Raw genomic sequence first — 17449 nt, forward strand, 5'->3', positions numbered from 1 at the left:
AATGTTCTTACCACTAGTTATCCTGGCAATACAGAGAGATTTGCTATCTCATCTCAACTATTGGGAATGGGGAGACAGCTCAAAACACCATCTTAGATCATAGATATTAGAAATGCTTCCAGGATTGTGGTTTTTGTTGTTGTTTTTTGGGGTTTTTTTGATAAATAAGAAGCGATTGACTGAATGTTAGGGTGAAGGCTTTGTATGGAGATGAAGAAATGGGTCAGCCTATTCAGATTATGATGTGGAATCTATTATACACAAGAGCTGGAGTTATACAAAAACTGGGTTGAGCTGAACCTTCTCTTAATTTTGAAAACCGAGAAACATCTTCCTGAGAGTTTTTCTTGACTGTAATTGCCTAAGAAATTTTTTCTTGCATGTAAATAGCTTAAGTCAGGGATTACTTCCAAGAGAAAGAAGGGAAGAGAGAGATCTTTACCTCAGTTTTAAGGAATTATAGTTTTCCTCTTTGTATTCTACATAAGAATGCTGATAAAGACTGTATTAGAATTCTAATAGGTTAATACCAGCTCTTTGGTACAGGGGCAAAGGTTGGCACTTGCATTTATAAAAATCCTCAATAGCAAATACATCCTTAACATTCCCATTCCCTATCCCCAAAACAAAACAAATTGCTTCCAAATCTCAGGGAAAAAAAATAATTCCAGTCAATTGCAAAGCACTTTTTTTTTAACAAGGGGCAGGAGGGGAAAGAGAGGGGGGGCCGTGTACAAAGGCAATAAAGGAGAAATAGTGGTTCAAGGCCTGAATTTAGACACTTTATGGGTGTACTTTATAGTGGAGAGCCAGAGGTTATTACTCCAACCCTGGCTTCCCTGGGCAGCAGTCGCACCTGAAAGTCTTGGGCCTTTGAAACTATCCCAAAGGTAGGTTTCAGAGAAGGCAGGGCATCACTGCTCTCATTCATAGGCAGCAGTGTGAAAGCATGGAGCAGGTGGGCCAGGATCAGGAAGAGCTCTAAGCGAGCAAGGGCTTCCCCCAGGCATACCCTGGCCCCACAGCTGAATGGGATCCCAGGTGAGCTCAGTTCTGGCTCCAAGAAACGATCTAGGAAGGAAAATAGAACTTTGAGATGGAGGCAGACCTGGTTCACAGGCACCAAACCTCTGGCTCCTCAGTCTTGACCTTGCAGACCCCATCCCATTCCTTATCCCACTCTCTGAAGACAACTCCACTGAAGGACCAAGACATTGGGCAGCAACTTAGAACCACTCTTAGGATCTAGCATTGCCCTCCACCCTCATTCAGATCCTAGCTCTCTACCCACACAGTCCCACTCCCTTCCTTGGGCCCCTGTACCAGGCCGGAATTCACAAGACTGCTCCCAGACACTGTCATCATGATGAGCACCATAGATGTTGGGGATAACAATAGTGTTCTTAGGGATGTCAAAGCCACATATGCTGAGGAAAGACAAAAGAATTATGAACAGGGAAACCTATGACACAGATAACTCTTCCCACACACTCCTTCCCACCCCTCCCAAGAAGCTCAGCATATGCATTAATTACTTGCTGGATTGTTTGGTGGTGTGTGGAAGGGCCAAAGGGGCTACAGGTCTCAGCCGGAGCACCTCAGTAATAGTAGCATTGAGCAAGGGGAACCGAGCTCTGTCTCGATACTTGGGAGAGCTTCCTGAAAAACCTGGCCCTAGTTCTTGATCCAATTCTTCTTGCAACCTCTTCTGTATCTAAGGGAGGAGAGTTCTGGAGTTCTTTTCTTGCTTAGTCCTAACCTACATCTTCCCCAGGTCCTCCCCAGTTGGTGTCTTTTATTCCCCTCCCTAAGCCTTGACAGTCCAGTCCCCTGGGTCCACACCTCTGGGTGATGAAGCAGGAAGGCCACAGCCCAGGTGAGGGTGGATGCTATGGTCTCCATGCCCCCAATGAAGACGTCCACCAAGGTCATGTGCACATGTCCCTCAGAAAGTTGACTTGGCCCCTCTCCTTGCTCCCTTAGCTTTTGTAGCATGTAATCAGTCAAATCCCGAATCTGTCCTTCTACCATTGTCTCCTGGGGGGAAGGCAAAGAGTAAGAAAGTCATTTTGGGGAGAGTGACTTCTGGTGAAGCAAAATCTCCCCTGGTGAAGGTGGACGAATAAGGCACATTATAAGCACCACTCTCTACAAAAGAGTTTTAGTTTCTTTCTTGTTTTCTGGGATCCTAATGATTCTTAACTTAAATTTTCTCTTCTCATGGGGTTGAATCCCAGCTCTACAACTAACTTGCTGACTAGCTTAATGACACTGAGGGAGCAGCTTTTCTGCCCACTCATTTAGCTGTCATCACCAAAAGTTATCTCACCTTTTGTTCTGGCCCCCATCACACGCTTTTTTTTACTCACTCAGGTATGGAAGAGTATTAGCCGTTTAGGGAAAAGAGAGACAATGTGGTACAGTAGGGGAAAAAATGGCTCTAGAAATGACCTATGTGACTTTGGACAAGCCATTTAACTTCCAAAGGCCCCTAGAGGTTTCCCCAACTATAAAATGAAATAATTGAAATAACTAGCCTCTAAAGTCCTAGCTCTATGATATAACAGGTATATAAAAATATATACCCTAAAAGATTTTACTTCAAGATTGAATTACAGAGCCCAGGGATACTATTCTAAGATCCCTACCTTAAAATGACCATGTTGGGAGCCTTATGTCTTGGCTTTCTGTGGTATCAGTAATTTTTATTTCTGGGAGTATTATAATATTATTTAAGGTAGAAAGGGATCATAACCTTATCTAACTCCTACATATGAGAAAATTGTATGTAGTCCAGGGAAGTGGTGACTTCCCAAGGGTAGATGGTCTACAGCAGATCAGGCCTATTATCCCATGTTGCACCAGTGCTCCCCTCTTTATTCCCCCAAACCAAGCTCCTCTAACTCCTCCTTCCAATTTTATGGGAAGAATTTCCTGGGACCACAATGCCTCTGTATTCTTGACAACATCAGTATATCTCCTGCTCTCCTAGTCACATCCTAGGACTTCATTAAATAAATATATTATGACTACATACAGTTCTCAAAAAATGTTAAGGAAGGGTCATTTTTTTTTTATTTTTGCAAGACAATGGGGTTAAGTGATTTGCCCATGGACACATAGCCAGATTTGAATTCAGGTCCTCTGTCCACTTTGCCACCTAGCTACCCCAGAAGGACTATTTCTTCATAAGCTCAACTCAAGAAGAAAGATGGGAAGAAGAGAGGATAGAAACCTGTTTGGCAATCAGTAAGGGGAGGAATTCATGCCAAGGTAGCAACTGCATAGAATATAATTCCTTTACCTTGTGCCATCTCAACTGCTTCTGCACAATCCTGTCCCGTTTCTTTATCATCTGTCTCAGCTTCCTGAGACCAGGGTTGGGGAAAAACTGGAGAAAAGAAGTAGTTGTGAGCTCCTCCTGCTCCCTTCTCACCCCTGAGAAGGAATTTAGTGCAACCTTCTAAGACCCATATATTGTATCCTTCTGCTCAAGACATCCCTCTCAGCCCCTATCCATCCCATCCCCAGATCCCTGGGTTCTGTGTTCCAACTACCTTACCCTGAGAAAGGGTATGATGTTCAAGAACTGGACTTGCCAAGAGTCCCAGGTTTTCATCAATTCCTTGATTAAGCTGTTAATTTCCTGAACTGAAGATTCTCTCTGTCAAAAAGGAGGGGAAATCCTTTGCCCAGACTCTCTCTGATCCCTCTGGTAGGATCAGGAGGATGGCAAAGAGAAGTGGAAAGGAGAATGATTTGGAGAAGGGACAGAAGTAGGAAGATAGGATTAATAGGAAATGATCATAGGATGGTTGAGGAAGGGTACAGGACTGAGTAACTAACCTTTTCCCCAAAACTGAGGAAGCAGATGATGCTACAAGTGAACATGGAAAACTCCTCAGATATGCTCACAGGAGAGCCAGCCTGATCAAGGAGCCCCTGGGGAATGAAGGGGAATTAAGAAAGTTAGAGGAAACCCCCTTACTATTGCAACAAGCAAAGGATTGACATGGGAGAAATACAATCTGTATATAAAGATAGAGATTTAGATGGAGGACAGCATGATGGCCTGGAGGACAGCATGATGGCCTGGAGCTCAGCCTAAGCAGCTACCAGTTTTCTTACCTTACATAAGTCCTGTACCATCTGCCCCATGAGAGGCTCCATGTTATTCTGGACATACACAAGAGCAGAACGGGCCAGCTTCCTTTGGGCCTTCCAAAGTGGTGTGTAATCCCCCAGAGACAGGTCCTGATCATTCTCACTTACCAGTTGGCCTGGAGAGACAGAGAGGATTGAACTTATAAACTGAATCCAGGAGTCTAGAACCTAGTCTCAAGTTTTTTTCCTGCCTCAAGCAGGCTACTGCTTCCTTGAGAGTAAATATACAAATGCTAATCATCAGCTCTACCACTTTTTCCCAAACTGGAATTTCCTTAGCAATTTTACCCCATTCCCCCAATCCTTACTACACAATAAGGAATACAATAGTCTTTTCCCTCACTAGTGAATGTTTGGGGTCTCCCTGGAAAATCCATCCATTTCTTGATGAAGGCCTCCTCAATTGCCTTCTTGGAGTTCAGCACCACTACCTCTAAAGGAGAGGAAAGAAGGATAGTTTCAAAGAAAAGTTTCTTGGGTTCTGGGGAAACAGACCTGGGGGACTGTCCAAACAGAAGACTCTCTTCTTACCTTGTATCCCAAGATGTAGACGATAGAGTGGCCCATATTTTTGTGCAAGACTCAGCAAATGAATTGGGAGATCAGCTTGAATGAGATGGAGAAAGCCAGGGACTAGAGGTGGGAAATGATGGGGTGAGACACTCACCTGCATCCATAGCCACCCTAAGGCAGCTAGCAGGACCAGCAGCAGGATCACAGAAAGCAGCATAGCACAGGAAGGCAAAGAAGAGAGGGAGGCAAGAGGCAAATATAACCTCCACCAGACTTCCTTCCTTCCTCCTATTAGGTATCATCCATCCACCTGACCTTGAAGTGTCTTTGAAACTGAGTTTGTATTCCCTCCCTTCCCAACCAAAGCCCTCAATATCATTCCCCATTTTGCACTTCAATGTCAAACAATTCCCAGCAATGTAACCAGTCTCAAGTCTTTAGCCTTGGAAGGCCATCAATCAAGAATAGAACACAGGGTCCTTGAACCCAGCCTTCTAGTTTGCATTGTCAGTTCAACTTGCATAATCTCAAACAGGTTTACAGAGAGAAATAAGTACCCCTAACATCTCCAGAATTTCCCTCTTTTACTTTCTCTGCCTACTTCCAGACCCCTCAAACATGGCAGAGATGTTCTTATATATAATTATCCCCAAGTGGCATAGTCAATACAAAGAAATATAATTTGCTAATATTTCAAATAGGGGAAAATTAAAGGGATCCTATCTAACTCCTAAGGTTGACTTGGGAAATAATAGACATGAAAGGAAATTAAAATGCAGAAATAACAATTCAAAGAAACTGAACACTAAATAATTATAGTGACCTAGCTTGGCCCTATGAAAGGATTAAGAAATGTCACTTCCCTCCTTTCTCTCAGTTTTCTATTCCCATTTTGTCCTTTATTCTAAGGGAGGTTCCAAACATGAAGGAAAGAGAAAGGGGGAAAGAAATAAAAAAAAAGATAGGAAGAAAGAAGGAAAAAAAGAAGGAAAGAAAGAAAGAAAGAAAGAAAGAGAAGAGAAGAAAGGAGAAAAAGGAGAGAGAAAAGGAAGGAAAGAAAAAAGAGAGAGAAGAAAAGGAAGAAGAGAGAGAGAAAGAAGGAAGAAAGAAAATGAAGAAGAATTAAAGAAAAAGAAAGAAAGAGAAAAAAGAAAGAGAGGGAGGAAGGTTAAATCACAGAATACTTATTCACACTCAGGATGTCAGCACTACAAGATTATCTAGTCCAACCCCTCACTTAACTGAATATCAACTTCTTTTTTGTTCAGACATTTTCTAGAATTCACCCTTCTCCCCACTACACATCACAGTTTTTGTTTCATACATTCCTAACACAAACTAATAATTACATATAATCCCTACCCAAAATATGGAGGTCACCTGGTCACTCCCCAAACTTGGATAAGGGCAGGAATAAAAATAAAACAGCTATTCAGAGATTTACAGCTTTCTCTAAGTAATCTTGTAAAATAAGCTGGTCAAATATTATTACCCTTAGTTTTCTAGATGAGGGACCTCAGACTCAGTGAGATTAAGTAGGGTCATTTAGTGATTAAATCTAAGAATAGAATTCAGACTTTCCACTGTCATGTCCAAAATCAATCTTCCATCAGAGCTCTCCTCCTGAATATTTAGGAGAATTCTGGATTCTTTGGCTTATAGAAACCCCCCCCCCAAAATAGTCATAAAGCTTCCTATATGACAGAACCCCAAGTACTGCCACTAATTCTCAAGGCTTAAAGAATGGACTATCTTATTTATAGGTTAATGAAAACAAATAGAATTCTTCTTAGAACCCGCAGGTTAGGAGCAGCTAGGTGGTGCAGTGGATAGAGCACTGGCCCTGCAGTCAGAAGTACCTGAGTTCAAATCCAGCCTCAGACACTCAATAATTATCTAGCTGTGTGGCCTTGGGCAAGCCACAAAAATCCTAAAAACAAAACCAAAAAAAGAACCTGCAGGTTATTCTTTTTTTCCTTCCTGGAAAAAAAAAAGACATTAGCAGGAAAAGCATGTATTGTAGCATCTTGCCTCTCCATCTTTTAGGCATTTTAGGAAGTAGCCTTTGATATTGTACACCTGAAATAATAGAGAATAAAAGGATTATCGGGGAGACTGTGACAGTACACCTTTATGTCCTATAGAATTGGAGATGGAGTTATATGCTAGAAAGTCTGTTTCCTATAGACCCCTAGTAGACTTCTTAAATTTGAGGCTTGCAACTGTGGAGCTAGCTATACAAAAGAAAACCTGGGGAAAACAAAAACACCCTAGCTGGTAGTTTTAAGCGACAAATGAGTGCTCTTCCCTAAAGGCTAGTATTAAGAGACTTATTTCCCTGAGAAATCCCAGCCAATGTCTGGACACACACACACACACACACACAAATATGGCAAATGTAAGGAAAAGACTAACAATTGAAAAATGAGAATAAAAGTAAAATCTTAAAAATAACTCCAGTGATCATATCCTTGATCTTGCCATCACCTACAAATATGCCACTCCATGACTCCATGTTCAAGAATACTGAAATCCCTTTTTCTAACCATAATCTAATGACTTTTTAACCTCTTCAGCTGCTTTCCCTTACAAAACCATCCTCTGTATCCATGCTACAACTTCCAATCCCTTGACCCCTCAATTCTCTCAGAGAAAATCAGCCACTCCCCTATCTTTTTCCCATCTTGAACCTTTGGTGAAATAACTTAATTCTACATTATTCTCCTCTCTTGAATCCCTAGCTTCTTTATAATTTTGCTAATTATGCCCTCCCTGTCCCAGTCTTGGCTCACTCCTCCCTTTGGGGGAGGGCCACCTTTTCTTTGGCACACATGCTGCTGATTGAAATAAGAGAAAATAAAACACCATTTCTGAATGGGTCTACTATAAATGGGTCTACTCAAAGCTGCTAGGCTTTTCCTGTGCCTCTTCCAAACCTTTTCATCTCTCTTCAAACTTCCTATGCCTTCTCTTCCCCACTGTCTCAGCTGAGACTCTTGACTTATTTTTTTACAGAAAAAAAATGAGGTTCACCAGGAGCTCCCTCTTACTCATTTCTTATCACTCAGATGTCTTCTGCCACTCTCTACTCCTTTACCTCTGTTGCACATGATGGGTGTCTTTCCTCCTTACCAAGGCTAACCCCTCTACCTGATCAAACAATCCCTTTCCAAACTCTTTCCTCTAATAAAATGTCCCCTCTGTCATTCCTACCCTATCACTTATTTTCAGACACTCCCTATCTACTGGCTCATTCTCCATTGCCTATAAATGTAGCATGTCCATCCAAACCTGAAAAAGCATTCCAGTCCTGTAAATAATAATTCTATATTTTTTCTGCCCTAAGTTGTTGAACTCCTTAAAAAGGTCTCTTTCTTTCCTCACTCCTCCTTATCTTATCATTTCACCTATTCTTTTATTAATAAACTTAGTTGCCAAATCCAGTCTTCTCTCAATTCTTTCTCCTTGACCTCTCTCTGAATACCTCTCCTTGATACTCTTTTCTTTCTGGGTACTCTGTTAGTTCTCTTCCCACAAATTTCTTTTTCAGTCTCCTTTTTTGGATTTTTATTCAGATCATGTCCTCTAAGATGGCCCTTGGGATTCTGTCCTGAGCTCTCTTCTCTTTTCTTTCTTTATTACTTCAATTGGTGAGCTCATCAGATCCTGTAGATTTAATTACCATTTCTATGCTGATAATTCTCAAATCATCACCAGTGACTTTCCTAAAGCTTCAGTCTGATCATGTCCCCCTCCCTACTCAATAAGCTCTAGTGGCTCTCTATGACAACATTCAAAGCCCTTCATAACCTAGTCTCCTCCTATTTTTCCAGTCTTCTTGCACCTTACTTCCCAACATATATTCTGTGATCCAGTGATACTGGCTTTCTAGCTGTTCCATAAACAAGAAACTCCATTTCTTGACTTCTGGACATTTTCTCTGGCTGTCCCCCATGTCTAGAATGTTCTCCCTCCTCAATTCCACCCATTGATCTCCCTAGCTTCCTTCAAGTCTCAACTAAAATCCATCTTTACAGGAAGCCTTTCCCAACTCCTCTTAATTCTAGTATCATCTCTCTGTTAGTTACTTCCTTGTCTTTCTGTATATAGCTTGTTTGTACATATATGTTTGCTTGTTATCTTTCCCATTAGATTGTGAGCTACTTGAAGGCAGGGATTGACTTTTACTTCTTTTTTTATTCCCAGTACAATATCTGGCACATGTGAGTGCCTAATCAATATTAATTGATTGATGAATGGATTAAAAAAGAAGAAGAAATGTAATGGTCTGCACCATCAGTACCCCAAACTGTTTACCTTTTTTCTCCCATGCAAGCTTTGCAGAGAGTTTTGGACTTTGAGTATCTGCAATCAGCTTGAAGCTTCCAGGAACCATCTCAAGCCACCACCCTGAGAGGCTTCTAAGTGACAATGGCTCCAACAGCTGAAGAGTCAAGAAAAATTTTGAACTAATAACATGAGAGGAGGAACTTTATCAGCCACCTTTAGTGGGGTTGCCTCTCAACAATGATTTAACTAGATTCCCCTCTCTTTTTTTATTAAATATATTAAAATTCACATTAATAATATTACTAAAGTAACAAGATATTAAATAATCATAAAAATGAGAAGCTTTTCTATATACAGTCAACAAAACTCAGCAGGAGGAGACATAAAAAGAAATTTCATTCAAAACAATATCTGCTCTCAATAATACAACAAAAAAAATAGGACAATTAGTGAGATGGTACACTCACTTTCACTTAATCAGGAAAGGTATCATGTAAAAAGTTATTACTTAGACTGAATCTTGAAGGAAGAGAAGGATTCTACTAAAGAAAATAAATGAAATAATTGTACATAGAAATACATAGCAAAACTACATGTTTGGGGACTTTAGTGTACATTGAGAAAGATGATTCTATAAAGTTTTAGAAAGACAAATCTAACCTAAAAAAGGTAAAAGAGAAATAAATTAAGGACTTGCCTAGAATTATACAATTGTTAGGTATGATACAAGACTGACAATTATTGAGTGAAAATATATACATCATCTTACTTGTATACAGCATAAACTGACTATATACTTGGGCATTAAAACCTCACAAACAAATGTAGAAAAGCAGAAGAATTAAACACATGTTTTATTGACTACAATAAAATTATAGTCAATAAAGGGCATGTGAAAATTAAATTTATACTTAAAAGATTAAATAATTTAATCTGAATGAATATGTGAATCAAAAAATAAATCATTGATATGAGATAATTTCATCAAAAATTAGAGAATACACCAAAACTTTTAAGATGAAACCAAAAAAATGCTAAAGGGAAATTTTATCTAACACATTTCCATCAACAAAGGAAAGAAAATTACTTAAATTGGACATTCAACTGAAAAAAACTGAAAAGCAACAATCAAAAACCTCAAACTAAACATCAGTATAGAAATGCTGAACACCAAACAAGATTAATGAAATTAAAAGAAAAATATTAAATTGATAATTAAAACTAAAATTTAATTTTTAAAAATAATAAAATTTAAATATTAGTTCATTTATTAAAAAAGAGGAAAACCAAATTTTCTGTATCAGAAATTTAAAAGGACATTCTAGGGCAGTGATTGGTTAAATGGGATAATGAATGTAAAACCAGAATTTTTTGATCTTCCTTTCAGGATTCATTCAGGATATAGTATCAATGGATGACAGTTAGGTAACAAGTAGACAGACACATCAGGTCCAAATAGCCTGAGTCTAAAACTTGTCTTGGAAATTAATTCTGTGATCCTGGGCAATTCAGTTTCCTCACCTGTACAACAGAGAAAACAAAAAGTCCCTACCTCGCAGTGCTATTGTGAAGATCAGTAAGATAACATATGTAAAGTGTTTTGCAAACCTTAGTTATGTTAAACCTACCTATAAGTGCTGCTGTTTTTCCTTCAGCGTTCCTAGAGGAGAGTTAAATTCTTGCAGGTAGGTTGTGAGAACCCCTTCTGGTATCTCTTCTCAAAATCATGTTAGTAAAGCCCAAGGTGCTTCTGGACTTTAACATTCTCCTCTGCCAAATACCTTCATCACCTTCTTTGAGGCATGACCCACCTCTACAGTCTAATTTCAGATCAACAAGCTCAGTCAGGAACTGGTGCCAATCAAGTCCTAATTTGAAGGGAAAATGGAAAATGAATCTCTATGCCTTTTCCTATGTCCTATACATTCTTTATGTCTTTCTTGACATAAAAGTATTTTTTTGGATCAAGTGAGATAATATTTGTAAAGCATTTAGCACCTGGTACATGGTAGGATCTTAATAAATATCTGTTCCCTTTCCTTTCCCAGAAACCCTGAGATATTGGTTTTTTTTGTTTTTTTTTTAGGTTTTTGCAAGGCAATGAGGTTAAGTGGCTTGCCCAAGGCCACACAGCTAGGCAATTATTAAGTGTCTGAGGTCAGATTTGAACTCAGGTACTCCTGACTCCAGGGCCGGTGCTCTATCCATTGTGCCACCTAGCTGCCTCTGAGATTTTTTTTTTTGATGAAAAAAGAGATAATGACTTTTTCTCTGGTTAGAACTTTCACAATACAGTCATGAGAAAAGGAAATGTGACAAGTGTTTTTCTGATTCCTATTAGTAGATAGATCAACATAATTGTCAGGACTTCTTGAATTTAAAACCATGTGACAACAGGAACTAAATTGCTCACTTTGGACACGTGCTTCTGGACCTTGAAGCATTTTTCCACTGATTCTAGACCAAGATAGGATTGTTGAGTTAACTTTGATCCACAATGGATCAAAAGGCAAGAGTGGCTACAGCCAGGCCCCAGATACCAAAAAAAGCTTTTAAGAGAGTCAGAAGCTTTGGAGTTAACTAGTGAGCAGGGGTCACTAGAAGATGTCAAGGAAAAGCTCATGGCCAAAGCTCAGAGCCTTTTGAAGGCACATTCAGAGAAAAAGTACTGACATCGGTTTTCTGAAGGCTAAGCTGGTTAAATTAACCTTTGACATTTTTGCAATGCTAGTGAGTGTTTAATGTCCTCGTGTGTGTTTGTGTGTGTGTGTGTGTGTGTGTGTGTGTGTGTGTGTGTGTGTGTGTGTGTGTTTGAAAAGTTCAGAATAAACAGGATCATGAGTTAAGGGGAGAAGACAATAGATGGGAAAAAAGAAAATAGGAAGTTACCAAGAGGAAAACAATACTTTATTTGGACTAAGAAGAACGTTACCATAATTTTGGAAACAGAAAGATCTCAGCAATTTACAGGTATAAGGAAAAAAAGGGACAGCCAGAAAATTGGCTATGAAGACAAAGTAATAATAGTAATAATTCTGTTGGGAAGCAACAGAAAATTTTTTATTTCTAAATTTATTTTTACCTGAGGGAAATAACTTTAAGTTGTGTTTTGGAAAGTTGATAGAGCTTTTACTTTAAGAGGTGTCAGCTTTCCCTGGAATTTATGCATATATATTAGCCTAGGTTCTGGGAGGAAACTAGTATAAATATGTATATATACATTCTCTAGCAAGCCATATGTTTACCTTCATAGTGAAAGGATGGCATGTTCAGTTACAAATAACCTAAATTGCAAGTTTGTCCCTACATACATTGTGAAAAACAATACATAAACCAGATCAGACTTTACTGGAATGTAACACAGAATTATCATTTACCTGGTATAAAAAGCTAAACTCTCTCTCTCTCTCTCTCTCTCTCTCTCTCTCTCTCCCTAGTATATCATTTTAAGGAAGGTGATAGGAGAAGTAACAATGTATTTAACTTTATATGTAATGCTTGAAGTCATTAGGATTATGAAGGGACCCTTGTCCCTTCTCCCATTTAAGTGACAGCTAGTGGGCCTAAGGGATAGAACTCTGAGCCTAGAGGCAGCTAGGTGGCACAGTGCATAGAGCACTGGCCCTGGAGTCAAAAGTACCTGGGTTCTAATCCAGCTCAGACACTTAATAATTACTTAGCTGTGTGGCCTTGGGCAAGCCACTTAACCCCATTTGCCTTGCAAAAACCTAAAAAAAAAATTAAAAAAAACCTAAAAAAAAAAGAACTCTGAGCCTAAAGTCAAAAAGATCTGAGTTGAAATATGATCTCAGATTCTTAGTAGTTATGAGACCCTGGACAAGTTACTTCTGTCCACTTCTATTTCCTCAAATATAAAATAAAAATAATAGTATCTACCTCTCCAGGTTGTTGTGAGAAATCAAATGAGATAATAATTATAAAGCACAGCACATACTACATATTCAGTAAATGTTTATTCCCTTGCTTTATTAGAATGTAAATACTTCATCCTTCTTTAACCCCTGTCCAATTGTTCTAAGTTTCTCTTGATCCTTATTAAATTTCAAAATTTCTACTCAGGTCTGATGGTTTCATTATGAATGCTTGAAAGACTGTTAATGCATGAGTAGCAATTGAGATCTGGTTTCAGAACCAGGAAGACCTAGGTTCTGTCTCTGACCATATTGTGAGACTCAGGATGTCATTTAATCTCAGTGCTCTACATAAACTCTCTAAGACTGTAAATTACAATGAAAGTGCTAGCATTCCTGTCCCTATGCTTAGGATCACCCTTAGTCCTATAGGGTAAGTTGTAAACTTTTACCTTTTGTCTTTTGGAATATCATGTATTAAGATTTTTTTCATTATAGTATAGATGCCAGGTCTTGTATGATCCTGATTATGGTTCCTTGACTTGAATTCTTCTAAATGCTTATAGTGTTTTTTTTCTTCTAACTGAAAGTTCTACATTTTGACATTTTTTTGGTTTTCTTTCAGGAGGTGACTGGTTAGTTCTATTTTCACTTTTGTCTCTGCTTAGAACAAATTAGAATATTATTCATTTAAGAACACCATAATATCCAGGTACTTTTCTGGTCATGGTTTTCAGGGAGTTTGATAATTCAATTGTCTCTTTTTAATATATTTTTTCATAGCTGATAATTTATATTTTCTTCTGTTTTTTCAATATTTTTATTTTGATTTAATATTTCTCATCTCATGGAATAACTGAGTTCTATTAAGTTCATTCTAATTTTTAAGGAGTCCCCAGTACTTGGATAATGTTGTGGAGATTTTTTTAACCATCTCTCCTAGACTATTTATTTTCCTTCCAATTTTTTCCTTCAAAGAAATTAATTTTTTTTCAAAAAAACTTTGTACTACTTTTAGTCAAACTGTTTTTTTTTTTTCTGCAGAGGCTTTGCTTGTAGTTGTTACAGTGTTATGTTCTTCTTCTAATAGGTTAATACCTATTCTAGGTTTTCCTCCTAGGATACTTCTGACCCACAATATATCTTTATAAAAGTTCAATGTTTTCTTCCCTTTTCTAAGACATTTCTTGTCTCAAGTTCCTGATTTGGAATTTGTGTCAAGGCCAGGTTTCTTCCTCCCTCCTCTTCTGCATTCTTAAATGGGATCATCAGTCCTGTTTGATATTAAACTAGATTTTCTGGGTTCCTGCTACTGGCTTCACTTCTCCACATGGGTCTGGATTTAAGAGTTTTGGTAGGATTTAGTGTCTCAGTTGTCTGTGACTAGCTTGTCCCCAGTCCAGGCACTGTCATGACTACTGACCCCAAGAGTTTTCCCATTCAGGGTACCATCTCTTTTATACATCTATGTATTTAAAAGAAATGTGAAATAGATAACAGAAAGAATTAGACAGATAAATAATGCTTATTGGGGATTTGAATGTGCTTTTTTTAGTTTTAGATAAATACATCAGAAAAACAAATTAGAAATTTGAATATATAAAAATTAGATATGACAATCTGATAGTTACAGATTTTTAATGAGTATATCAATTTTTCAGCACTGCACAGTAACTTTACAAAAATTGGTCAAGGGCTTATGACATAAAGAAAACAAATGACAAAAGGCAAGTTATTTTTTAAATTGTTTTTCAGTTTTGTCTGACTCTTTGAGATTTCCTTTGGGATTTTCTTTCAAAGATACTGGAGTGGTTTGCTATTTCCTTCTCAAGTTCATTTTACAGATGAGGAACTAAGGCAAACAAGTTAAGTTGATCTGCCCAGGGTCACACAGCTAGTTAATATGTGAATCCAGATTTGAACTCAGGTTTTCCTGTCTCCAGGCTTTATCCACTATACCACCTAGCTGCCCAGATATTCTTTATAGATTATGATAAAATAAAATTGCAATAGGGAACTATGAAAAAAAATTTCAAGACTTGGATAATACTAAATAAAGCTGTCCTAAAGAATGAAGGGATGAGGGAGCAACTAGGTGGCACAGTGGATAGAGCACCGGCCCTGGAGTCAGGAATACCTGAGTTCAAATCTGCCCTCAGACACTTAATAATTACCTAGCTGTGTGGCTTTGGGCAAGCCACTTAACCCCATTTGCCTTGCAAAAATCTAAAAAAAAAAAAAATGAAGGGATGAAATAATAACAAAATTCATTTGGAAGAAGAAAAAATCAAGAAAATTAAAGGAATTAATGGGAAAAAATCTAAAAGGGGGGTAAATAGGTGGCACAGTGGATAGAGCACCAGCCTGAATTCAAGAGGACCTGAATTCAAATTCAGCCTCAAACACTTAATAATTGCCTAGTTATGTGACTTTGGGCAAGTCACTTAACCCCATTGCCTTAAAATAAAGTTAATAATTAAGAAAAATATGTAAAGGAAGGAGGTTTAGCCATACCAGATTTAAATTGTTTTACAAGGTATAGTAATTATCAAAACTATCTGCTACTGGTTAAGAAATAGAAAGGTAGGGACAGCTAGGTGGCACAGTGGATAAAGCACCGGCCCTGGAGTCAGGAGTACCTGAGTTCAAATTCAACCTCAGACACTTAATAATTGCCTAGCTGTGTGGCCTTGGGCAAGCCACTTAACCCCATTTGCCTTGCAAAAACCTAAAAAAAAAAAAATAGAAAGGTAAAACTACATAACATACAATATATAGTAGTAAATGATTGTAGAAACTTTGTGTTTGACAAATGTAAAAATGTAAGCTTTTGAGACTGAAAAGCAAACTGGTAGAAACTAGGTATAGCATACAAGTAATAAAGCATGCAAGATAAGAGTTAAAATGGATACATAAAGGGAGATATGATAAGTCAGTTAGAAGACTATGGAACATATTGCCTATCAGACTTAGGAGAAGTGAAACAGAACATTGTGACTTTGAAGTGGATAATTTTGATTACATTAAATTTAAAAGGTTTTAGACAAATACGACCAAGATTAGATGGATAGTAATAAATTGGGGGGGGGGGATTTTATACAGTTTCTCTGATAAAGGTCTCATATTTCAAATTTATAGAGAAGTTTGTCAAATTTTTCTTAGCTACCCACACTATTATTTGCCAGGAACTAGACTGAGGATATAAGACAAAAAACAGTTCTAAGGAGCTTATTATCTAATGAGAGAGAAAATATACAAACAAATATATATATACATATATATGTGTATATATATATATATATATATATATATATATATATATATATCTCAAGCTATATACAGGATAAATAGGAAATAATTAAGAGAGGAGGAACTAGAATGAAAAGGGATTGAGAAAGGTTTCCAGTAAAAGATGGGATTTTTCTGGGATTGAAGGAAGTGAGGGAAGTCAGTAGGCAGAAATGAGAAGGAAGAACATTCCAAGCAAAGGATACAACCAGAGAAAATGCCCAGAGCCAATAGACACTGAATAAACACACACAAGTTTTCTATAGAGATACATTAAAAATTCTATGATGACAACCAAAAAAGCTACTGCAAGGGGTAGCTAGGTGGTGCAGTGGATAGAGCACCAGCCCTGGAGTCAGGAGTACCTGAGTTCAAATCCAGCCTCAGACACTTAATAATTACTTAGCTGTGGAACCTTGGGCAAGTCACTTAACCCCATTGCCTTGCAGAAAAAAAAAAAAAGCTAATGCAGTCTTAGAATACATTAAGAGGGGTACAATTTCCAGGAATAGAGATGTGATAGATAGTGCCACTGAACTGTGACCTTGTCAAGTTTCACTTGATATACTATGTTCACTTCTGGACACAACAATTTAAGGAAATTGATGAGTTCGGGTGTACAAAGCAGGAGGCCTTGAATCCAATGACATATGAGAATCAGTTGAAAAAAAAACTCGTCTAGTTAGCACAGAGAAAAGAAGGTTAAGGAGATAACTGTATTCAAGTATTTTAAGGGAATAGAGTTTAGACTGGTTCTGTTTGATTCTGGAGGGTAGAACTAGAAGCAACTTTCTTGCCAACTCCCAAATTCTGTGGACTGACACATGAAGATGAAAGGGTCTTCAGGAATACTGTAAGCATTCATTTTACTAAATTCTCCTTTTCCTCATCTTCATTATCATCACCAGGGGTAGAAATAATAAGAGGCAGTGGGGCATAGTGTACAGAGTGCTGGATATGAAATAAGGAAAACCTGAACTTAAATATTGCCTCAGATACTTAAAGCTATGGGACCCTGGATAGAACATTTAATCTCTTTGAGTTCCTGTTTCCTCATCTCTAAAATAAGGTACTTAGAACTAATGAATCTAAGGTCATTTATGCCTATAAAATATGATTTCATAAAAAAAATCATTCAAATAGGCAAGAGAATATTAATGGGCCCAGAAGACAATGAATAAGTATGTGTTACACTAAGAAAGTGGTTCCTGAGACCAACTTTTCTAGTTATAAACGGAGACCTTCCTGTATGGCACAATCCCTAAATCTAGCCTTTTAAACTATAAAAGTGTTATTTCTTGGTTAAGTCTAGTCTTAGGGGA

At 38.0% G+C, this 17449-nt stretch overlaps 1 protein-coding gene across 6 annotated transcripts; it reads right to left on the bottom strand.

The window, feature by feature from the left end:
* Nucleotides 1–769: 769 nt before the first annotated feature.
* CYP21A2 (cytochrome P450 family 21 subfamily A member 2) lies at nucleotides 770–11988 on the bottom strand. Of its 6 annotated transcripts, XM_074236651.1 has the most exons (12): nucleotides 10596–11988; nucleotides 8995–9121; nucleotides 4696–4797; nucleotides 4508–4597; nucleotides 4129–4280; nucleotides 3847–3942; nucleotides 3563–3664; nucleotides 3305–3391; nucleotides 1843–2037; nucleotides 1536–1714; nucleotides 1324–1427; nucleotides 770–1071 (listed from the first exon to the last, which is right to left on the bottom strand). In XM_074236651.1, exons 2-12 carry the CDS (start codon nucleotides 9071–9073, stop codon nucleotides 797–799), a joined length of 1461 nt encoding a protein of 486 aa, XP_074092752.1. In that variant the 5' UTR covers nucleotides 9074–9121; nucleotides 10596–11988; the 3' UTR covers nucleotides 770–796. The 6 variants fall into 6 exon arrangements, with proteins under 6 accessions (XP_074092752.1, XP_074092754.1, XP_074092753.1 ...); XM_074236653.1 differs by lacking the exon at nucleotides 4696–4797; XM_074236652.1 differs by lacking the exon at nucleotides 10596–11988 and having other exon boundaries at nucleotides 8995–9836.
* Nucleotides 11989–17449: the final 5461 nt, after the last annotated feature.

Source organism: Macrotis lagotis, chromosome 5 (assembly GCF_037893015.1).
Source record: "Macrotis lagotis isolate mMagLag1 chromosome 5, bilby.v1.9.chrom.fasta, whole genome shotgun sequence".
In the NCBI taxonomy this organism is placed as follows: domain Eukaryota; kingdom Metazoa; phylum Chordata; class Mammalia; order Peramelemorphia; family Peramelidae; genus Macrotis; species Macrotis lagotis.